The sequence below is a fragment of the Manacus vitellinus genome, unplaced genomic scaffold, assembly GCF_001715985.3.
Source record: "Manacus vitellinus isolate BGI_N305 unplaced genomic scaffold, ASM171598v3 scaffold_42_pilon, whole genome shotgun sequence".
Lineage (NCBI taxonomy): Eukaryota > Metazoa > Chordata > Aves > Passeriformes > Pipridae > Manacus > Manacus vitellinus.
The window spans coordinates 6,300,712-6,319,254 of record NW_021940553.1 but is presented as its reverse complement, the minus strand read 5'-3'; the positions used below and the strand labels follow the sequence as shown (position 1 = coordinate 6,319,254).

Here is an 18,543-nt window from a genome sequence, read left to right as displayed (position 1 = left end):
TCAAAGTCTTTTCTTAGGTTCTTGGGGTTTTTTTGTTTGTTTGTTTTGTTTTTTGGTTTTGTTTGTTTGTTTGTTTGTTTGTGTTTGGTTTTGTTTGTTTTTTTTTTCCTTTGACTCACGAGCTCATCTCCACTTCTGGTGGATTTTTTAACAGAATATTAGTTTATTTTTAAACAGTCATTCCTTCTCTTTGCCCTCCACACAGAGATACTGCAACTCATTATCAGTGGATAACATTGGATATGCAATTAATCAAGAAAAAATATTTAGGTTTGGCTGTGATGGTGCCTCCGGGAAGAAGGGTCAAAACCAGCTGATAATGTTTGGGACAAACCTCTGGAGGAGGGCATGTATGAGACTTAGGAGGAGGATTTCACATGGAGTTAAAAATCACCTTTCAAACTGCAAGGAACGACAAGAAGGGAGAGAGATGCTGTTTAAACTGTTGTGCACACCAAGGGAAAAAATGGGAATATGAGACCTAGGTGTGGTAAATGTTTTTTTCTAGAGGCCTTGAGTCCAGACACCACAAAATGTGAAGAGAGGAGCTGTTGCTGTCCAGCTAGTAGTCAGCATTGCCACTGCAATGTTGTCAGTGAAGGTTGGCATTCCTGTGTTGTGGGACTTTTGCAAGTTCCTGTCTGTGCCATTCTCTACCTCAGCTACAGAAGATCAAGTTGCATCATATTGTGCTCATGATGATGTTTGAAGAGTTAATGGAGCTGTGAGAAGGGAGAACATTATCTGCTTCCCTAGATTGTTTCCCAGTGTTGCCTGCTAAATGGGCATGGAGATAATAAAAGAAAAAAAGATGACCAGTTGAAGAAAAAGCTGTGGCAAGCCACATTGAGGTGGGTTGTGTGGATTACCACCTCAAAACCGGACATTCCCTCAGCCTGCTCTCCAGGTTCTGGGGTGGGAATTCTTTTAAAGAATCTCAGCAAAGGCAGAAGATAGGGAACCGCTGGCAAAGTTTCTTCCACAGAGGTTGATGTTACAGGCAACATGTGGCTCAGAAATAAGGAAGAGATGAGAATTACAAAGGTACAACTCCAACATGTTTATACCCCAGATTCAGGATTTCTTGGGTGCTGCCATAGCCCAACCTTCAGCAGAGCAGAAGAGATGATGATGAGCTCTGTCAAGATTGCTCTCTCCTTACTTACCCTTCCCTCTCTTCTTCAGACCTTTCTGGTCTGAAGGTCTAAGCAAACAAACCTATTCTTTACAAAGGGTTTCCAAGGAGGAAGGAAATCATCCCATGCAGCATTGTTATACTGGTGTGAAGCCAACAAAGCTGAAAGAAACCAGTCTTGCTTGACTGCAGCTCCTAAATAGACCTGGATCTGGCTGGTACCTGTGTAGGAAGCCTCCTGAGAGGTTTTGACCATCTACACGAGCCATGGAATTCTGATCAGTTAATGTCAAATAATTACTGGGACCTTGGGCTGTGTTTGTCACAAACTACCTTGCCACCTGCAGCAGAGAGCTAGTGAGCTAGAAAAGACCTGGATGAAACAAGAATTAGACTTAGACTTTTGTCCCAAATGCAAATAGAGCTTAGAAACTGTGGAGAGGCCATTCTGAGCCCATCATTGTAACTAAGCTGAAGGTATAAAAAAAAACAGGTCATAGTGCATGAGCAAGGCACCACTGTTTTACTATTAACTGTAATTGAGTTCTTGAACATTTTGCTCTGAATCTGGAATAAACCATAACCAAACAGATAGATTCAGAGCCTGCAGGTCAAGTAACAGGTAGAGAAATGCAGCAAGTTTGTTGAAATATGAAGTCCAAGCCTTCTAGCTGCCAAACAGCAGACAAAAAACCAGTTAATTTGCCTCCCTCAAACATGCACAAAAACAGTCTACCTGAAAGCATAAACACAGATAGAAGCTTTAGTAGATTTCTTGCATGCAGAAAGCACTGCAATATGATGCATCACAGCCTCTCCTGTAAATCTCTCAACACCCTCTTTGCAGGACACTGAACCCTAAACTCTAAATCACTTTCTACTTTTCCTTTCTATTTTCTTTAGTCCAGGAACCTTCTGTTTCTCTTCCACAAGATGCTGGAGGACCTCAAAACCCACTGTGAAGTGCCTCTTGGTAGTGGCATTAACACTGGGTCTGGGCAGCACACCATGTGCATCTTTGCATGCCTTCCTTTACAGAGACTTTCCTCTGTCCTTTGAGAGGAATGTGGGAGCAGTGGAGCATCTAAGCATTGCTAACGGACTGCAACTAGAGCAGCAGGAGAGTCCTTTCCTTTTAAAAAATGTTACTGCCTGTACAACGTAGTGGGACCTCAGGGCTGCGTTTATCATAGGTTAACCCTGCCAGCTGCAGTGAGAGTTGTCTAGTGAGAGCTGGAGATATTGTGGATAAAATAAGAAATGGCTCCAAACTTTTGCCCCAAACCACAAAACAGACTTGAAATCTTTCTCTGAGTTTGAGAAACTTTAAGACATGGATATCTACGGGCTATTTTTAGAACTGTACATGAGACAAGGAACCAAGAAAAAACAACTTCACCAAGATGAAAATAATAGAGAATTCTAACAGTTTAATTGGGATATGTCATGTTCAAAATTTTAATGTGGACTTATAACTTACATCTCTAAAAATATATAGGAATAACTAATCTCTGGCAAAATAACTTCCATATAGCGAAGTCAAAATTTGACCAAAACAAAGGTCAATGAGAATTTTTAAGATATCCTTAATAAGGCTAGAATTACACTGTGATTTTTCAGAACAAAATAATGAATTGTTCCCTTTTTATCATGTTCTATCAATTTCACTACACCTAAAGTCTCTGAAAAATCTCAAAGGACTCTGACTTTCTGATCAGGTATTTGAGGCTTCATGAAGCATTTTGTGGAAGGAGTAGCCCTATGAAACATTTTGTAGCTTGACTATGCAACACATATGCACAAACAGGATGGAATGTAAATTGCAAAATTTTCCCATTAATTTAGACTGTTTCCCTAGAGACATATATTGAGGACACATTCATTTCTAGTTCCTGTAAGATTAGGCAAATGTAAATAATGACAGTTTTTGTTGAAAAGTTTTTCACTCTTTGTCTTGCTCCAATATGGAGATTAACAAAAAAAATAACAAAACAGGCAAAACTAATAAGAGGTGCTCAGCATTTCCATTTTGGAGGGTTGAGTGTAATTTGTGCCAAGCAACATTTTGAATTCTTCCTCAAACCTAGATGGCCTGATACTCTAAATTCTTGCTCACACACACTAAATGATAACATGCCATTTTGGTTCAACCAAGAATCAGTACACAGGAAGGATTAAAGACTGACAAAATCCAGACTCCAGAAGAACAACAGGAAAAAGGGCTGAGCAGAATCTGAGTGAGGGAGAAAATAAATTTGGGATTCTCATCACCTTTTAACTGTGGCAGAACTTGCTGGAAAATTCAACGATTAATGTTTTAGCAAAATGCAAGTATTTGCCCGTAAGTAAAACACAATATCACTTCCTCAAGAATACTGCTCACGACTTTCAGTAAAAACCTCCTTGCAAACTACAGTTTCAAAGAGCACTGCATTTTTTCATTATCACCGTGGTCTGGCACCAAAATTCCTCACCATTCGGGAGATAGAGGTGTATTCAGAGCATGGACTTTGGGCAGACCAAAAGACTCGTGCTGTGCAGAAGAACTCCTTTGTCTTCCAAGCCCCCCTCTTCCCTCATGTCCCAACCCAATACTCGGACAGGGTATAATAAGCTACAATTTAAGTTTCTTTGTTGTTGAAGTTGACCTTTATCTTGCAGCCCTAATGAAGTCTTTTGATGTGCTCCTAAGATACACGGCCTCCTTTTTAGCATTCTGTTTGCAGAGCCTGCGTTAACCGGTGGGGCTCTTGAAGAACGTAAGTTTTCATACAATGCCTCCCTTGGGTGCCAATTGTTCTTTTCTCCCATAGTTGCCCTTGAGTCATGCCGTCCTGAAACATCACCAGCCCAGAAGCAGCTTGTCAGTGGGGAATTAGGACAACGTGTCTTTCACACCAATGATGAGCACACCCACTTGGCCTCTGCATTGTGACCACCACTGACAGAAGCAATATGGGAGCAGACTGGATGGGAAAAGATGAGGTTTGTGCAAGATGGGGAGATAATTAGCTAAAACACAATAGAGAGGGAACCACTGGTGTGACGGATAATGTGGAATCAAACTGCCACTGGAGCCCTTTGCAGTTCAAACCACCATCCCTTAAAGCAGCTGCTCTTAGCAAAGGAGTTTGAAAACCCTTCCCAGAAAGCCAGGCATGTGTTCTCTATTACTGATTTGCATTTAAAAAAAAAAAAAAAAGAGTGATTGGGAGCTACATACCCTGTAGGCGCACTAAGCAAATTGGCCAGCCTAATTATTATTTTTTGGTATGTCTAATTAAATAGACAAAAGGCCCTCCCTTAACTCTCGCTGTCGGCACGAGCTCCACTGGAATGTGCATAATGTCCCCTCATTTGCCCAGGCAGCTGAGCCTTTCCCTTTTCCCCTAGGAGACTGGCGTTGACAACCGCCCATGGCTTACCCAGTCCTACTCAGACACAGCCAGATCATCAGACAGGGAGGGAAAAGGGGGAAACTGACCTGGTTCTGCTAAAAACTACTGGACAGTGCTGCACAATGTGATATGCCTTTTTTGCAGGTTAGAAATATGCCGTGGTCCTTCAAAGCAGAACTTGCCATCCCAGATCGCATCAGATACTTTCTGCCCAGTATTGGCCAAATTCCCTCAAATTTTCTTTAAGGGGGGCTCTAAAACTGCAGTATTTATCCCTGAGATTTCTAGTGTTTTCCCAGCACTCAGTTCCTCTCCTGCTCTGCAATTACATGGCACCACAGCCCTTCCTTACAGAGCCTCTCTCAACCTGCTGGTTTTGCCACTCCATAACACCAGCCCTTTAACTACAAGCTACATACAGTCTTCCAATGACTTGAGTCACTGGAGAGTTTCAGCCTCACACTGACACAGTCAAAGCCTCTGGAATCCACAGCTTTCAAATAGAAAGAGAACATCGTGTCTTCTCTCTGTGAGGCATTTTACTCCTTTTAAGTAGTTGTTGCTGGAGATTTCCACAAATGCCAGCACAAAGATAGTCATCTCACAAATGAGGAAGAGTTTATATTTATGGTGGAAATTGAAAAGTTTTCAGACATCTAAGAGCCACATCATTACTAAATGACAAACCTTACTCCCACATTTATCTGATGCATAAGCACTAGAGGTTTTTATTGCACAGATGAGGAAAAGCCTCTCTATTTTTTCCCAAAGAGATAGGGATAGAGAGGAAGGAAACATGTCATTATATATGTGCGTGTATATATATAAATGTACAGATACAAGAAAAAAATAGCGGATGGTAATTTATCCAGCATAACAGACCATCTCACACTTTCTCAGTGAGCTCTGTGTTTGATCTGACAAACAGACTCCTATTAGAAGAGTACGGTGAAGTATCACCACATCAGTTCAGGTTGAAAACCTTTTACAGGAAACACCTTATCACTGGTGATCTATTGAACAATCACTTAACAAAGCCTTCCAAATCCACTGTGCAGGATGGAAAAGCAAAAGACCCGCTCCTGATTTCAGCTACACCTGTGCAAATCCTGAATAACTCCCCAGGTCTGAGAGAAGTCTTCAGTTTCCACAACAGGTTTATCCAGATAAGCTGATACAGGTGTAGAAAACTCTGCCAGCTCAGAATTTGCTTTTTCCAAAAGCAGAATTGCTTCAGTGCAAGCAGAAACAACACGGTCAGAGAAACCATAAAATATCTGCTTTATCTTAACCAAATTAAACACCTCTGCAGCTCAGCACAATGTAGGTCTGAAAAAACCCACATTGCTGTCACTGCTGTTAAACTTTGTTAAGTCAGTGCCTGATGCTTCACTTCTTAACGAGGCAGTTATTTGTTTCTCAGGCAATCGCTGGCACCTGCCTGCCTTTTAAAATCAAATAATAATTGAATATGAGGAAAGTGAGATGAAGTAAAGGAGATTTAATAAAGAGAATCTTTGCTGCGGAGGGAATTTCTTTGGCAGTGATTACGTTACTAATTGATCAGCACATTGCCTGAGAGAAGCCAGAGACAACAATTATACTTAGCACTGTGGCTGAAAGCAATGCAGTCAACTACCTCCTCGGCTTTCGCTGTCCGCTGGTTTCACCTGGATCGGTCTGTTCATCTGCAAGGAAGAACAAAGAGAAACACGTAATTAATGGAGGAATCAAACATTCATATACAGAGGCTCGCCTTGTTTTTTTACCATACGTCATAATTAGCACCAGAATGTACTCCACAAGGCGGGGGGGAAAGCAATTAGTAAACAAAGAAGTAACCATGGAGCAAAGGCTGCTGCTTGGTCTGAGGTAAATAAATCAGTGTCACTCCATTTACCTGACAGGAGCTCTGTTGAATCACATTAGGAGAGGGATCTGACTCATTTCACACAGGTCATGAAATTTTAAACATAACTTTTAAAATTTCTAATAGTTTCTTCTGGAAACACTACTGTGTGAGAGTAGAAGTGCCTTGTCAGAATATCAGGATCAGTGAGACTTTAATTGAAAAGATTTCTTGAGGTTGGCATGATGAAAAGAAAATTGAAAAGTGAATTCCACTTCTACTGTTAGCTCAGTTGGATAGTCACCTGTAACATAGCAGACTCCATTTCACATTTGGGGAGTGGGGTTTGAATCTGATTTGTCTACATGCTGCAGGAGTGTTGGATACTGTGATTTTTTGGTGGAGTAGAGGACAGGATATAAGTAAAAATTTCTCCCTCTGTTACTTTTTCAGGTATGTTCTTCCTTTCTCACATCAGAATATAAATAAGCATTAAAACCTTGCCACTGTGCTGTGAATAGGACTTCTGTTATCAAAATTATCCCTTTGGCAGTCAACAAAAGCATCAGGGACCATCACTATCCCCAGAGCTGCTCACTCTCAGGAGGGCAACAGATGTCTACAATGGACTGCATTGGCAGTGCCTACGTGATGAGGGTGTCTGATTAACAGGGGTGAGGCTGTACCCCTCCTGTCAGTGGCCAGAGATGCAGACTGGATCAGAACCAGCTGAGATTTTAATCTGAAAACTCTTCTTTGCCTCTTACTCCTTGTCACATACGCTGTGCAGAAGGACTATTCAAAATATCTTTCTATGTGTGACCATGTCTGAGTGGAATGAAAATATCTTTTAGATTTTTCAACCAACAAAGAAAGTACAAGTTCAAACAAGTATCACAAGGAGCAGAAGGTCAGAAGACAATAGGAATCTCCCAACATATGTCTTCCCAAATAAAGTTGGATCACAAATTGGCTGATGAATGTCACAGGGTGCCTTCAGGGGATACTAGTCATCCCTTATTTGTGGCTAATCACAGTTGGGTAGCAAGGCCATTAGTTTTACTCTTCCTCCCCCCCACCCCCCTTAATTCCCTCTTTTTAAATTTTTTTCTTTATTTTTTTTTTTTGAAAGTAGTTCAGAATAACTTGGATTTATTCTAATTGCTCTGCACACATATTTAGTAATAACAAGTTATCAAGCTGGCTGACAAGTAGGTTAAGATGATGAAAAGCCTAGCAGATCCTGCTGCACTGTTGTCTCTGGAGGAAAATGTACTTATCCATAAACTGACTACAGTTAGACTCACACTCTGGGAGAGAAGGATCAGTGGCTCCAGACACTACTGAGCAGTTTCTGCTCTGCTAAAACCAACAGAGGATCTGGTACCAGATAAAGCTTGTATCAGCCCCTGCTTCTGCAGCTGTAAAGACCCATCACTCACATAGGTATCACAAGATATTAGCAGGGCCAGAGGCAACATATTTAGCAGCAGCAGGACAGACATCCTGCCATAGGGCTCCTGTAACATGTAAGCAGTTAGCTATTACAGGCATTTAAAGATCTGACATCACAGAGATGAGGAGGGTATGTCATGTAACTCCAAACGTACAAAAACTGTAATTTTAAGCCACTCTTAAGCTGGCGTCTGAAATGAAAAGGATGTATGGTCTTCTGAAGTGCCTGTTCCTCTCTGGTGATCACAAAGATAGTCTATGCATCTAGGTGACTTCCACCTTTATTGGACTTATGCCAGATGAACCCCATCTTGGCTCTCATGTGGAGGATAATGAAGCCAAATTGCCCCGTTACTTCCCTCAGCTACTCAACCTCTGCGACTGGTTTGTGTTTGTAGAAGGTTGGTGTTGACACCGTCCACATACCAAGATCTGACTTTTGACACTTGCACTCCTGTTACATATTATGGGTTCCTAATGTGGTCCTGATAGCTAATCTAACTCCCGTGGTCAGAGAAGGGTGGTCAGAGACCCCTGGTGCTCACTCCACGGCAGCCAGAACCTGCATTCCAAGCAGCCAGCAAGAGAAATAGTCATGGTAGACAGGAATTTATAGATGTGCAGCACACAGACCTTGAGAGACAAGGTCGTGAATCCAAAATGGACACAGCCTTGTGACGCAGAACACCCCATAAATCTACCAACATAGGTGCTGATCTGAAGAATGTTAAAGTCTATGAAAATTCCCGCTGAACTAGAGTAAGCTCTGGAGCCAATCTTTAGAAAAACAAGACAGAGCTCTTCCCACTTGTTGAGTTGGATGTGATCAGCTTGCAAAAGGCAGAGAAGATCATCAGAGTTTTTGGCAAAAATTAAAGGACACAAAATTTTGGGGGGGAGGTTGGTTTGTTTGATTGTTTTTGGTTTGGTTTGGTTTTTTGGGGGGTTTTTGGGTTTCTTTTGGATTGGGGCATGAGAAAAAGAAGACAATCCCCAAGAGGAAAAAAAAAGAGGAAGGGAATGAGCATCCAACAGAGGAACTAAAAACTGGGGGAATTAATAAGTAAAAACCTAGTGTAATTTAATGTACACTATGATTTATACACTTGACAATTTCTTTACAGACCAGAGAGAAAGTGCTGCCTGCACAGAGCCCATAATACAAATTGAGATCATCTTGACATGAAAGACACCAATTATAGGGAGAAACACTGAGAGGAAAATAATTAAGTTTCCTTTCTCCATCTATGGAAATTTTGTTGTTTTTTTTTTTTTTTTACACAGACACTCCGGGAGCGAGGAGCTGCCACAGGGACCAGAAAAAGGCTAGGTGGGGAAATAAAATGGTAGAAAGATGTAGCTTTCCCAGTCTGGGAAAATGCCTTCTTGAGGAGAAGGGAATTTAGAGCTTCAAGCTCCCTGTATATTCTTCATCTGGAAATTGCCATGGGTTTAATGAAATGAAACCAAAGGAGTCCTCTGTAGAGTTTTTGGGGGAATACTGAAATGGACATCTTTAATCTGTCCTGTCATGATGTACCCTGCGAGTATGATAGAAGAAATCAGGTAGCAAATCTGAATTATACCATGGAAGTCCACATGGGATCATAGGAATTACAGATGTTGCTGTAAGGTTTTTTTTGCACCCTGCCTATAGAAGACTCCAAAAGAGGTTTGGCAACATGAGAAAAGAACTGGGCAGGCTAAGCCAGCATTTGATCTAACAGATGGAGTGGATGTAATCTGTCAGGCTTTCCTCTAGTATGTGCTACACTTCTGTTCATTCAGTGGTCACTCTTTCCTCTGCCCATGGATCCTCACTGTGCTCTCCTTTGAAATATGATCATGGTTCCCTATTCGGTATCATTCCTATTGGGCTGCCACTGCAAAAGAAGGATACTGTTTTACCATTAGTTAACCCAGAAAGTGTTTATCTCCTCTTTAGCCTCTCTCTCAATCTTTAGGACTTGACTAAAATTTTTTATTGTCTACACAACATGAAGATGCCTGACTTTAGGGAACCAGAATGCTCAATAGGTATGAAACCATTATAAATAAGGACAATGTGTATCCTCATTCATTTTTCAAAATCTTGTTTGGTCAAAAATTTGCTTTGAAGTGCCTCCCTCAACAGCAATTTTGTAGCAAAGATGTGCTGAGAGCCACTGGGGCACAAAGAGGTTTAGGCAAGTGCCAAAAAAAATAATTTAGGTGTTTGGTTACATATGACAGACCCAGTTTTCCAAGAGGTGGCAAGCAGGTGGCAAAACAGGGGTTTATTCACAATTGTGTTCCCAATGTGGACTCAGGAAAAGCCTGTTACTCATGCTCCACATCTGTACTGGGAACTATGGGTACTGGGTACCACTGCAGCTGTGAATCAGTCCCTTTCAGGAAGGGAGGGTTGTATGTCCTTTTCCCACGAGTGCCATAAATGTTTGGGTTTATGGAGAAGTCAGAACTTCACATGCATCACACTTCTCATTTTACTTTGATACTTTACACATTCATCTCTGCTGAAAACCGCCTTTACTGTCACTTTTGCATACCTTGGACAAGATGATCCTACTTGTTACACTTCATACCCTTCAATTTGGCTTTTTCTTCCTTTTTTTTTTTTTCCCTAAAACCAACTCATTCAAATCATGCCAGATATCACCATCTCACACCAAATTGCCACTGCCCCACCTACCCCCACTCCAATTCTCCCAGCAAGTAGAAACACAACATCATTTTTCATGTCCAATTACAGCCACTGTGGTGCCACTGTTAAAAGACAGCGCAGGTACTCCTGTCAAAAAGGGTTTGAGTTACAAGAAGCGATGAATTATAGCAAGCCCTTTTTCAATTCTCCACAGAAATGAAATGTCAGAGCTTGCTGCTGTATTTTTCTCAGCACTATCAGCTACAGGCCACTGCAGGAATTAGACAGGGGACAGACGCTTTTCTGCATCATGATTTTTCTTTTCCTAAGGTTGTCGTTTTCTCCCCCACCAACCCTCTTCTTCTCCCTCTGGCTTTGATATTAATTTAGAGGAGGTAGAAGGATCACCTGGGAAAGAAGAGTGCGAAGCAGAGACAGCTGATTTCTCACTGTCTCCATCTTTCTTCTTCTCACTGTTCCTACTAGTCCTTTCTTTCTTTTCTCACTCCGTTTTTCATTGCTCATCAATATATCTGGTGTTTCTAGCTAAGACTAAGACTCTACCAGGCTTGGGAATGGACAAATGCAGAGATTAAAAAAAGAAGAAAAGGAAAAAAAAAAAATCAAAAAGCATGGAGATATACTGAATAGCTTAAAATGTGATCTGAGATGGGAAGGAAAGGTGAGGAGATAAGGAGAGTACTGAAGATCACTGAAATGTCAGTTATGGTTAGAAAGAGCATATCCAAGCAGAAGAAAGCTATACTGGAGATAATCTGCTGATTATGCTTCAGGATTACAAAATTTCAGGAGAAAAAAGGTTATTCTAGAGCTTATATGTTCTATAAAACTATGGAAGATGATCCTGGTAATCATTTGGATAATAATGAATAGCCTTTCCACCACTCCTTAGAGGTCTTAAAAAATTTGAATTCTCCCTCAGAACAGATTGGGTCTTTGATTTGTATAAAAATCTGTGATGAAAGGAATTCTGCTGTCCATATTTCCTGAAGTTCCCAAAAAGTGTAAAAAGTAGAGGTGTTACTCCACTGACCTTCTGGGTGACTTTGGACACATCATTACCTCTTTCTTAGCTCTTTCTTCTCTACAATAAAGATAAAGTTACCATAATGTACCATGAAGGTGGTTGATGAAAAAAAAATTTATCTAAAGTCTAGTGTTAAATAGAAAAGGAAACAATCATCCAGTTTTTTCTATGCCTGAATTACGTGAACATTATGGGGGCAAATGACAAACTCTTCTTGCTCACTGATGTTCTGTTGTGTTTGGTATTTTTCAGGCAGCAGCCCCCTAAATCAATGTTGTGACCTAATCATGAAGAATAGGATGCTGATGTGAGCTAGGAGATCTTAGCAAATGCTTATTGGGCACTACTGCATCTCTATAGATGCTGGTTAGCCTATTGGAAAACAAATCCCATCCCAGAGCAACCTCCTTCCTAAAAATGTTATGCAGTTCTTGACAATCTCGTGGCATAGCTCAGATGTTAATTGGAGGTATGAACTGCTCTGAAATTTCCAGAAAACCTGTTTACTATGTTTAAAATCTCTCCACAAAGCACTAAGAGGAATTTCATTTTACCACTTCTGCCGACTGAGTCTGCCATGAGCCTGTTTTCAAATGTGCCAAGAACACAACAGTAATTCCTCTGAATTCAATACAGCAATTTATGTGAGTAAAGGTATTGGCAGGAATGTGTTTGTAGGACTGGGTCATAATTTTTAAAGCATTGAACAAAATCTGCCCTGATCGAGGGCCCTAAGGAAATGCAAAGTATATTAGTGTCAAAGTTGGAAAGGCCAAGAAAATCATCTACAATTGAATTGTGTATGTGTAATTGCAAAATTCAAGTAAATCACTCCATACCTGATTCTGAGTGACATAATTGAATTACAGTGATCTAAACTAGATAGCCATAAGCGTGAATCCAAAGCAATCTCCTCTCTCTGAAGAAAAACCACGAAGTCAAGGCTCAGGTTCAGGGAAATTTCTCTGAATGTTACAGAATAAGGAAGGCTGCTTCAGCACAGGTTAGCTGCACGACCAACCCCCTGTATTTGTATAATTCAGCTGTAGTTCATAGAGCAAAAACCTGCTTCTATGGGAATAGAGGTAAGTGCTGTGTTTGCATGTATTGCCACATTAACTACACTTACCGTGGGCACTACAGATTGGTACAATGTTGGATTAATGAAAGACTAGGAAAAGGAAATATTTTAAAAAGTTTAGTAAAAAAAGAAACAAATCATATTGGTTTGCCTTGTGAGAATTACTCATTAGTAATACGACACATCTGAAATGACAATCTCAAACCTTGCCTGGGTAAAGGACTCTTAATTCCTCCCCACCACCCACTTCCCTGCCTGATGAGATATGTGTCACAGACATGTACACAAACAGATGAGAAGACCTGAAACAGGAATGTGCGAGATATGAAAAAGAAAAAAACACATTGAAGGGTCTGACCTTTACAAATCAGTCCATGCTCTGGTGCCTACCCCTGAGAATGATTGCTACCGGCCATCCCTGCACTCTGAGGGCATTTTCTATATATCATATAAAACACATCGTAATCCATCTGTCTAACTATTGATTCATCTTTCTCCTTTTCTCCTGCGTATAGATGAACCTAGAGAGGGCTTCAGTTCAGTTTAGATTCACATGCACAAGCCTGTGGCTTCAGATACAAAACTCTCTCCCCATAGAACAGTTTAGGCTTGAGTTTGAAGAAACTGCTTATCTTGTCAATAGCCAAACAGAACCTTTCCAGTACAAACAACTCCGAGTTTGTCCCCAGGATAGCTGAGTATGTAGTGTTCAACCTTACAGTAGCTCTGGTTTTAAATGATGTGGGAAAGGGTAAAGGGAGAACTCAGTCCTCAGCAGGTTTGAGGACAAAGTACAGGATGTTTGGAACAAAGAATCATTTTCCAAAACAAGAGAGACAAAACTGCCTTTTTTTTTTTTTTTTTTTTTTTAGTATTTATATCTTATGAATATTGTTTCCTGTGCAAATCTGCATGTGAAGGAGACAGCAGGAGATCCTCTTAAAGCCTTGAGCAGTCACACAGTAAAAATGATATTTCAAAGGTCTATATTCACTGTGCCTCCTCACACACAGTACCTCAGTGACCTGAGGTACTGGTGCCCTGATCATCCAGATGGGTATTTATTGCACTCATCGATCTTGCTTGGCTCATGCACTTGACCTTTCCTCCCTTGAAAAGAAGGGGGTCTTCTGGATGACAACTTTACCTTGGGAAATGAGTCTGTAGCCCAAGACCCCTTATGTATGTGAGAAGTCCTAGGACATTTAGTGAGTACAATCCAGCAAGTAAAGAGTCTCAGGACTGGCCCACTGGTTGTTCTAAGCTATATAAAAGGGTCTATTTGTCTATGTATCCTGACAGCAGAGGTATAACTCTTGAATGGACATTCTGCTCATTAAATCCAGTTCCCTGCTGCTACCATGAGCAACCACAATGTGAAATTCTGTTCATAAACACATCAAATTCTAATATAAAACTAAGTCAATCTTTTGTTGACTTTCCCCTCTTCTTCCCTAAAATCAGTAGGGATAAGCTTTTCCACAATCTCATCTTTCTTCTAATTTCCCTCTTGAGTTTATTTCGAGATAATTTACATCCAATTTTAAAATGTGCCCCAAACACCTTTTATCTAAAATCATTCTTCTCAATTCCTAACTTTTTCTATTAGCCAACTCCACATGCATTGAGCAGAAAGCAACCTCATTCTCTTTTAGCCTAGATATTTTGATACCAAACTCCTTCAGGACAGAGCAAGAGCATAGCCATAGAATCAGAGAATTGGTAATGTTGGAAAAGATCTCTAAGATCACCAAGTCCAGCTGTTAACACGGCGCTGCCAAGTGCACCACTAAACCATGTCCCGAATTGCTACATTTGAACCTGTTTAGGGATGGTGAGTCCACCATTTCCCTTGGCAGCTTGTTTCTGTGCTTGACTGCCCTTTTGGGGAAGAAATTTTTCCTAACATCCAAAACCTCTCTTGTCACAACTTAGGCCATTTCCTCTTGTTCTTCACCAACCAAGACAGCCTTAGGCTAACTGGCATGGAGCCTCGGACTACTGAGAATGGCTAATAAGTTAATGCACACAGAAGGCATCACAGAACTTAAATGAGTGATGAGAACGTGTGCTGAGGGTCCTGGTTCAGTTTTGCAGTGTGTGCTTAGCTCAGGCATTTGTGCTTGTAGGTCTGTCTCTGCCTGCAGTGCCTAGGTGAAAGCCTGCCCTCAGACCCCACATCTGAGTTTTCTCACAGATGCTCTCAGTGTTAGTCTGTTGCTGTCTGTTGGGCAGGTAGGGTGTTTTCTGCATATGGGACACGTCATGGGCACACAGAGCCCAGAGGACTCTTCGGCACAGACGTGAGGCCAGAGAGACAGATGTATCCCCGAAGGCATTACAGACATAACCCCTGTTCCCCCACTAAGAGATGAACATCTGCTCTCGTCTTTTCCTTATCCTGAGCCCATGACCCCCGGCTATTGGCACTTCCCTGATGTGCTCTTCACTCTCTAGGCTTTATCTCTTCTTCTGAAGCAAGACCCAAACATTGCCTTTGCCACTAATGGTTGCTTGGCCTGACTCTACAGACTTTAGGCAAGGCCAAGCTCCATTGACTTCTGTGCTTTGAGTGCAAAAAGAGATTGGCCACTGTCCATCCAAGAAGATTAGACCTTCTGTGCTTGTAGCTTCATATGCCTGGCCACAAAGATAAGAACCACAGCCAGCCCTTTTGCCCATGGAGAAATGCTTTCCACAGCACTGCCATTTAACAAACAACTGAGTAAGCAGCGTAAATTAACTAGCTGCTTTCACCCACTGCCAGGCCCATGAAATACAGGCTCTCTCATTGATCTAAACGTGTAGGTGGCCTCAGAGCATGACTTAGAACACAGCCTCCACAGGAAGTGAAAAAGGCTATCACCAGGCTAAGACTGGAAGCATGGTACCCATGCTACCCCTTGGTACTGGGCTAGACCCACTCTGAGACAGGAAGTGGTTTCCCCCCACCACTGGTCATGCTTTCAAAGGTAATGTGTTTACTCTCTTCCTTCTATCCTAATTTCCTTTCTCCCAAGGGTTAAAGTCATCTGCGGGGTGAGCTTGCTGCAGTATAACAGAGAGCACTCCATTACCTCAGTCCTGAACCCCAGGAGGATCAGATCTAAACCTATTCCAAGTAAGATGCTGCAGCACTTCTGAAGATAAGAGCTTCTTTCTCAAGGTGTATCCCTATCCTATACAGGTGATATGGTGTGCTCTCCTTTCAGTTCTATTAACAAACAAATATAATCTAATTATTTTAAGATAACCTGAAACAAGTCCCATTTGAGTGGAAAAAACCCTAGCAGCCATGCAACCTTGTCCACTGATTTGTCTAAACTGGTTTGAAATCACACCTCAAAGTAGATGTGTGAACACTTCGTCTAATCATAAACCCCTTAGCTGTGCACTGGATCAGGGCTGCAACTCCTGAACTGGAAAATAAAAAGTAATTTTACAAAAAAGAAAACAAACAAGGAAAGACTCAGAGAAGGAATAAGACTATCTTAATCTTGATAGTGCCCCTTTAAAGAAAATCTTCTGCAAAAAGACTTAGAGTACTAAATTTTTCTTCTGTCCTCCTTCACAGCTAGGAAATGCATACTGGTTGTGATTTTAAGCCCATCCAGCTGCTCAAATTAGTCCTCAGTTCCTAACAGCAAATGAATAAACACAAGCTGGAACCTTGCAAATTATAGTAGAGCCTTCAAAAAGAAGGGAAAATAAAATTCCCAAACATTTCTTGAATAGGGAAAACCATGGAACACTTTAAAAAAAAAGACCCAAACAAAATCAATGAAACAAAACCCCACAATCTTTCCAGATTCGAGAAACTCAGGGTTAGTGCAATTCTCTCTACTGGTTTCAGTCCTTACAGAATCAGGCCCTCCAATGCAAAATGAGCTACCTCTCACTCCCATCTATGTATAACTGGTATCATCTGGTCCTATGTTTTGACAATTATCTGTAACATAATTAGCAGACTTATGAGCTTTGCTGATTAATTATGCCATCCTTCAAAGTTGATCTGGGTACTTACAATAAACAAACACCCTGGTTGGGTAACAAAGGTGATTTTCTGTGTCTGTTCCAGCCAACAAAGGCTAGCAAGCTCATTCTACTATGGAGGGATGTGGTCAGAGACTCCCAGGTAGCTCATGTGGAGCTACTTCTCTTCTGGTCCTTGACCACACCCTGACTTCCCCCCTCCTGAATGATTAAATATTTTCTCTCTGCTGAGAGCTGTCCAAAAAAAACTGGTGTCTGATACTAATGCATCACTGATGCTTTCCTCCTCCAGTTATGCATAAACATTGCCTTTCTTTCTTTTCCACCCTGAACAAACACTCTTTTTTCTTTCTTTTCTTTTCTTTTCTTTTTTTTTTTTTTTACATCAACATGTACCAAAGCATTAAACAAGACATTCCATTAATTTCTTCATCATCATAACTTAAGCCTGGGACATACCCTTTAAATATTCATTCAGCTATGAAAACTGGGCATTAAAATTTTAATAATGTCAAGCTCATTTGAACTGAGCTCCTGGGGGACTATTACGATACAATTAGAATAAATATGATGATTGATTTGGTGTAAAGGTTCACCTGTCCACATCTGTTAGTGGCCGGAAGCAGCATGCCACCTCTGGCATCACAGCCCATAGCTCCAAGTTATTTATTCCCTTCCTCATCAACACCATTTGCTTTTCACTTGCTTGCAAGCTTGACCCCCTCACTTCCTTGCACAGCATGTCCAGCTTGGACAAAGCTGGAAGAGGCAAACCAGAGAGGTGTCGTTGAGAAGCGACAACTCATCCAACTGCATTTTCCTCCTTCCTTCCTTCCCCTCCTGGTGCTGTGGCACTTGATTAAAGAGGGAGCGCTGATCAGAGACACGAGAAGTTCAGCTATAAACTTTCTGGCAGTCGTAGCCATTACCTTTTGCAGTATGAGTCTGAACTCCCAGGGTCTGATGCTCCTGGGTAGATCGGTAGCAAGCCTAAGCAACATTGACATGTTTGAACCAGCGCGGAGGAGAACAAGGCTTGCTGCTTCTTAGCAGCATCTTTCCAAAATCACAGCAGAGAAACAGTCTCAAGACGTGATGCTGAGAGTAAAAAAAATAAATAAAAAAATTGTAGAGAGGGAAACCGAGCAAGAAATCACACTGCTTAAGGAACCTTCTGTTTCAAACTCAGGATGTTTTTGAATACACAGACAGATAATCAAAAGATTTTGGTCCACTTGGTGCTGAGCATATTTGAAAATTTGGGCCAGATTGTACTTTCTCTCTCTTGCAGTGTGAATTGGGTGCTACATGGTGTAAATATGAAAGGAGATAAAATGGAGTCATCACCACTGAGAACAATCGTAGAGTTTGTTTTGTTTTTGTTTTTTTTTTCATGTCATCTACTTAAAAAACCCCTACTCATTAATTCTTTGAATAAGGGTATAATGTATTTAAAGGTAACCCTTCTCTAGCCCTGCTTACAAGCACTGCCAGTGTTTCTGGCTTTTGGGGTTTTACCATCAGTCTCCTGACATATGGTGCTTTCCTTAAATCCCCAACTTCTGGACCCTAGCAACTTTTTAACAGGAGTTTTGATTCCAGAATAAAAGACAATTTTTAATGCTCAAAATATAGCTCAAAGAAAATGAATACATGAAAATAAAATATCTCTTATTTATATTAACATATCATCCATGATAGCTTGAGATAATTTATTACTGATGCATCTTTTCAGTAGGCAACATTAATTATTAGAAGCATTATTTGATTTTCACTGTTTTAAGCTGTTTTTATTCCTGTCTGCATTTTGCTTAAAGCAGATACTTATCCTAAAGCTGTCATTTTCTTTTTCAAATTCAAATCAAGTCCAGTTCCTGTGCCTATTTATTGTCTTTGCTTCTGTATAATTTAGTTTTAACTTATTAACTTTTAGTAATACT

The 18,543-nt window shown here is 40.9% G+C and overlaps 1 protein-coding gene across 17 annotated transcripts in view; it reads right to left on the bottom strand.

Moving 5' to 3' along the window:
- The window catches only part of CELF4 (CUGBP Elav-like family member 4), a 701,622-nt gene that overhangs the window by 300,101 nt on the left and 382,978 nt on the right, over positions 1-18,543 (bottom strand). For 16 of the 17 annotated variants that reach the window (XM_018078794.2, XM_018078786.2, XM_018078787.2 and 13 more), the window contains one exon: positions 6,173-6,221. In XM_018078794.2, the coding sequence (XP_017934283.1) occupies positions 6,173-6,221 (49 nt within the window). Of the gene's footprint in view, positions 1-6,172; positions 6,222-8,263; positions 8,320-18,543 lie in introns of those variants that run through there. The other variant, XM_018078798.2, reaches the window with a different exon arrangement.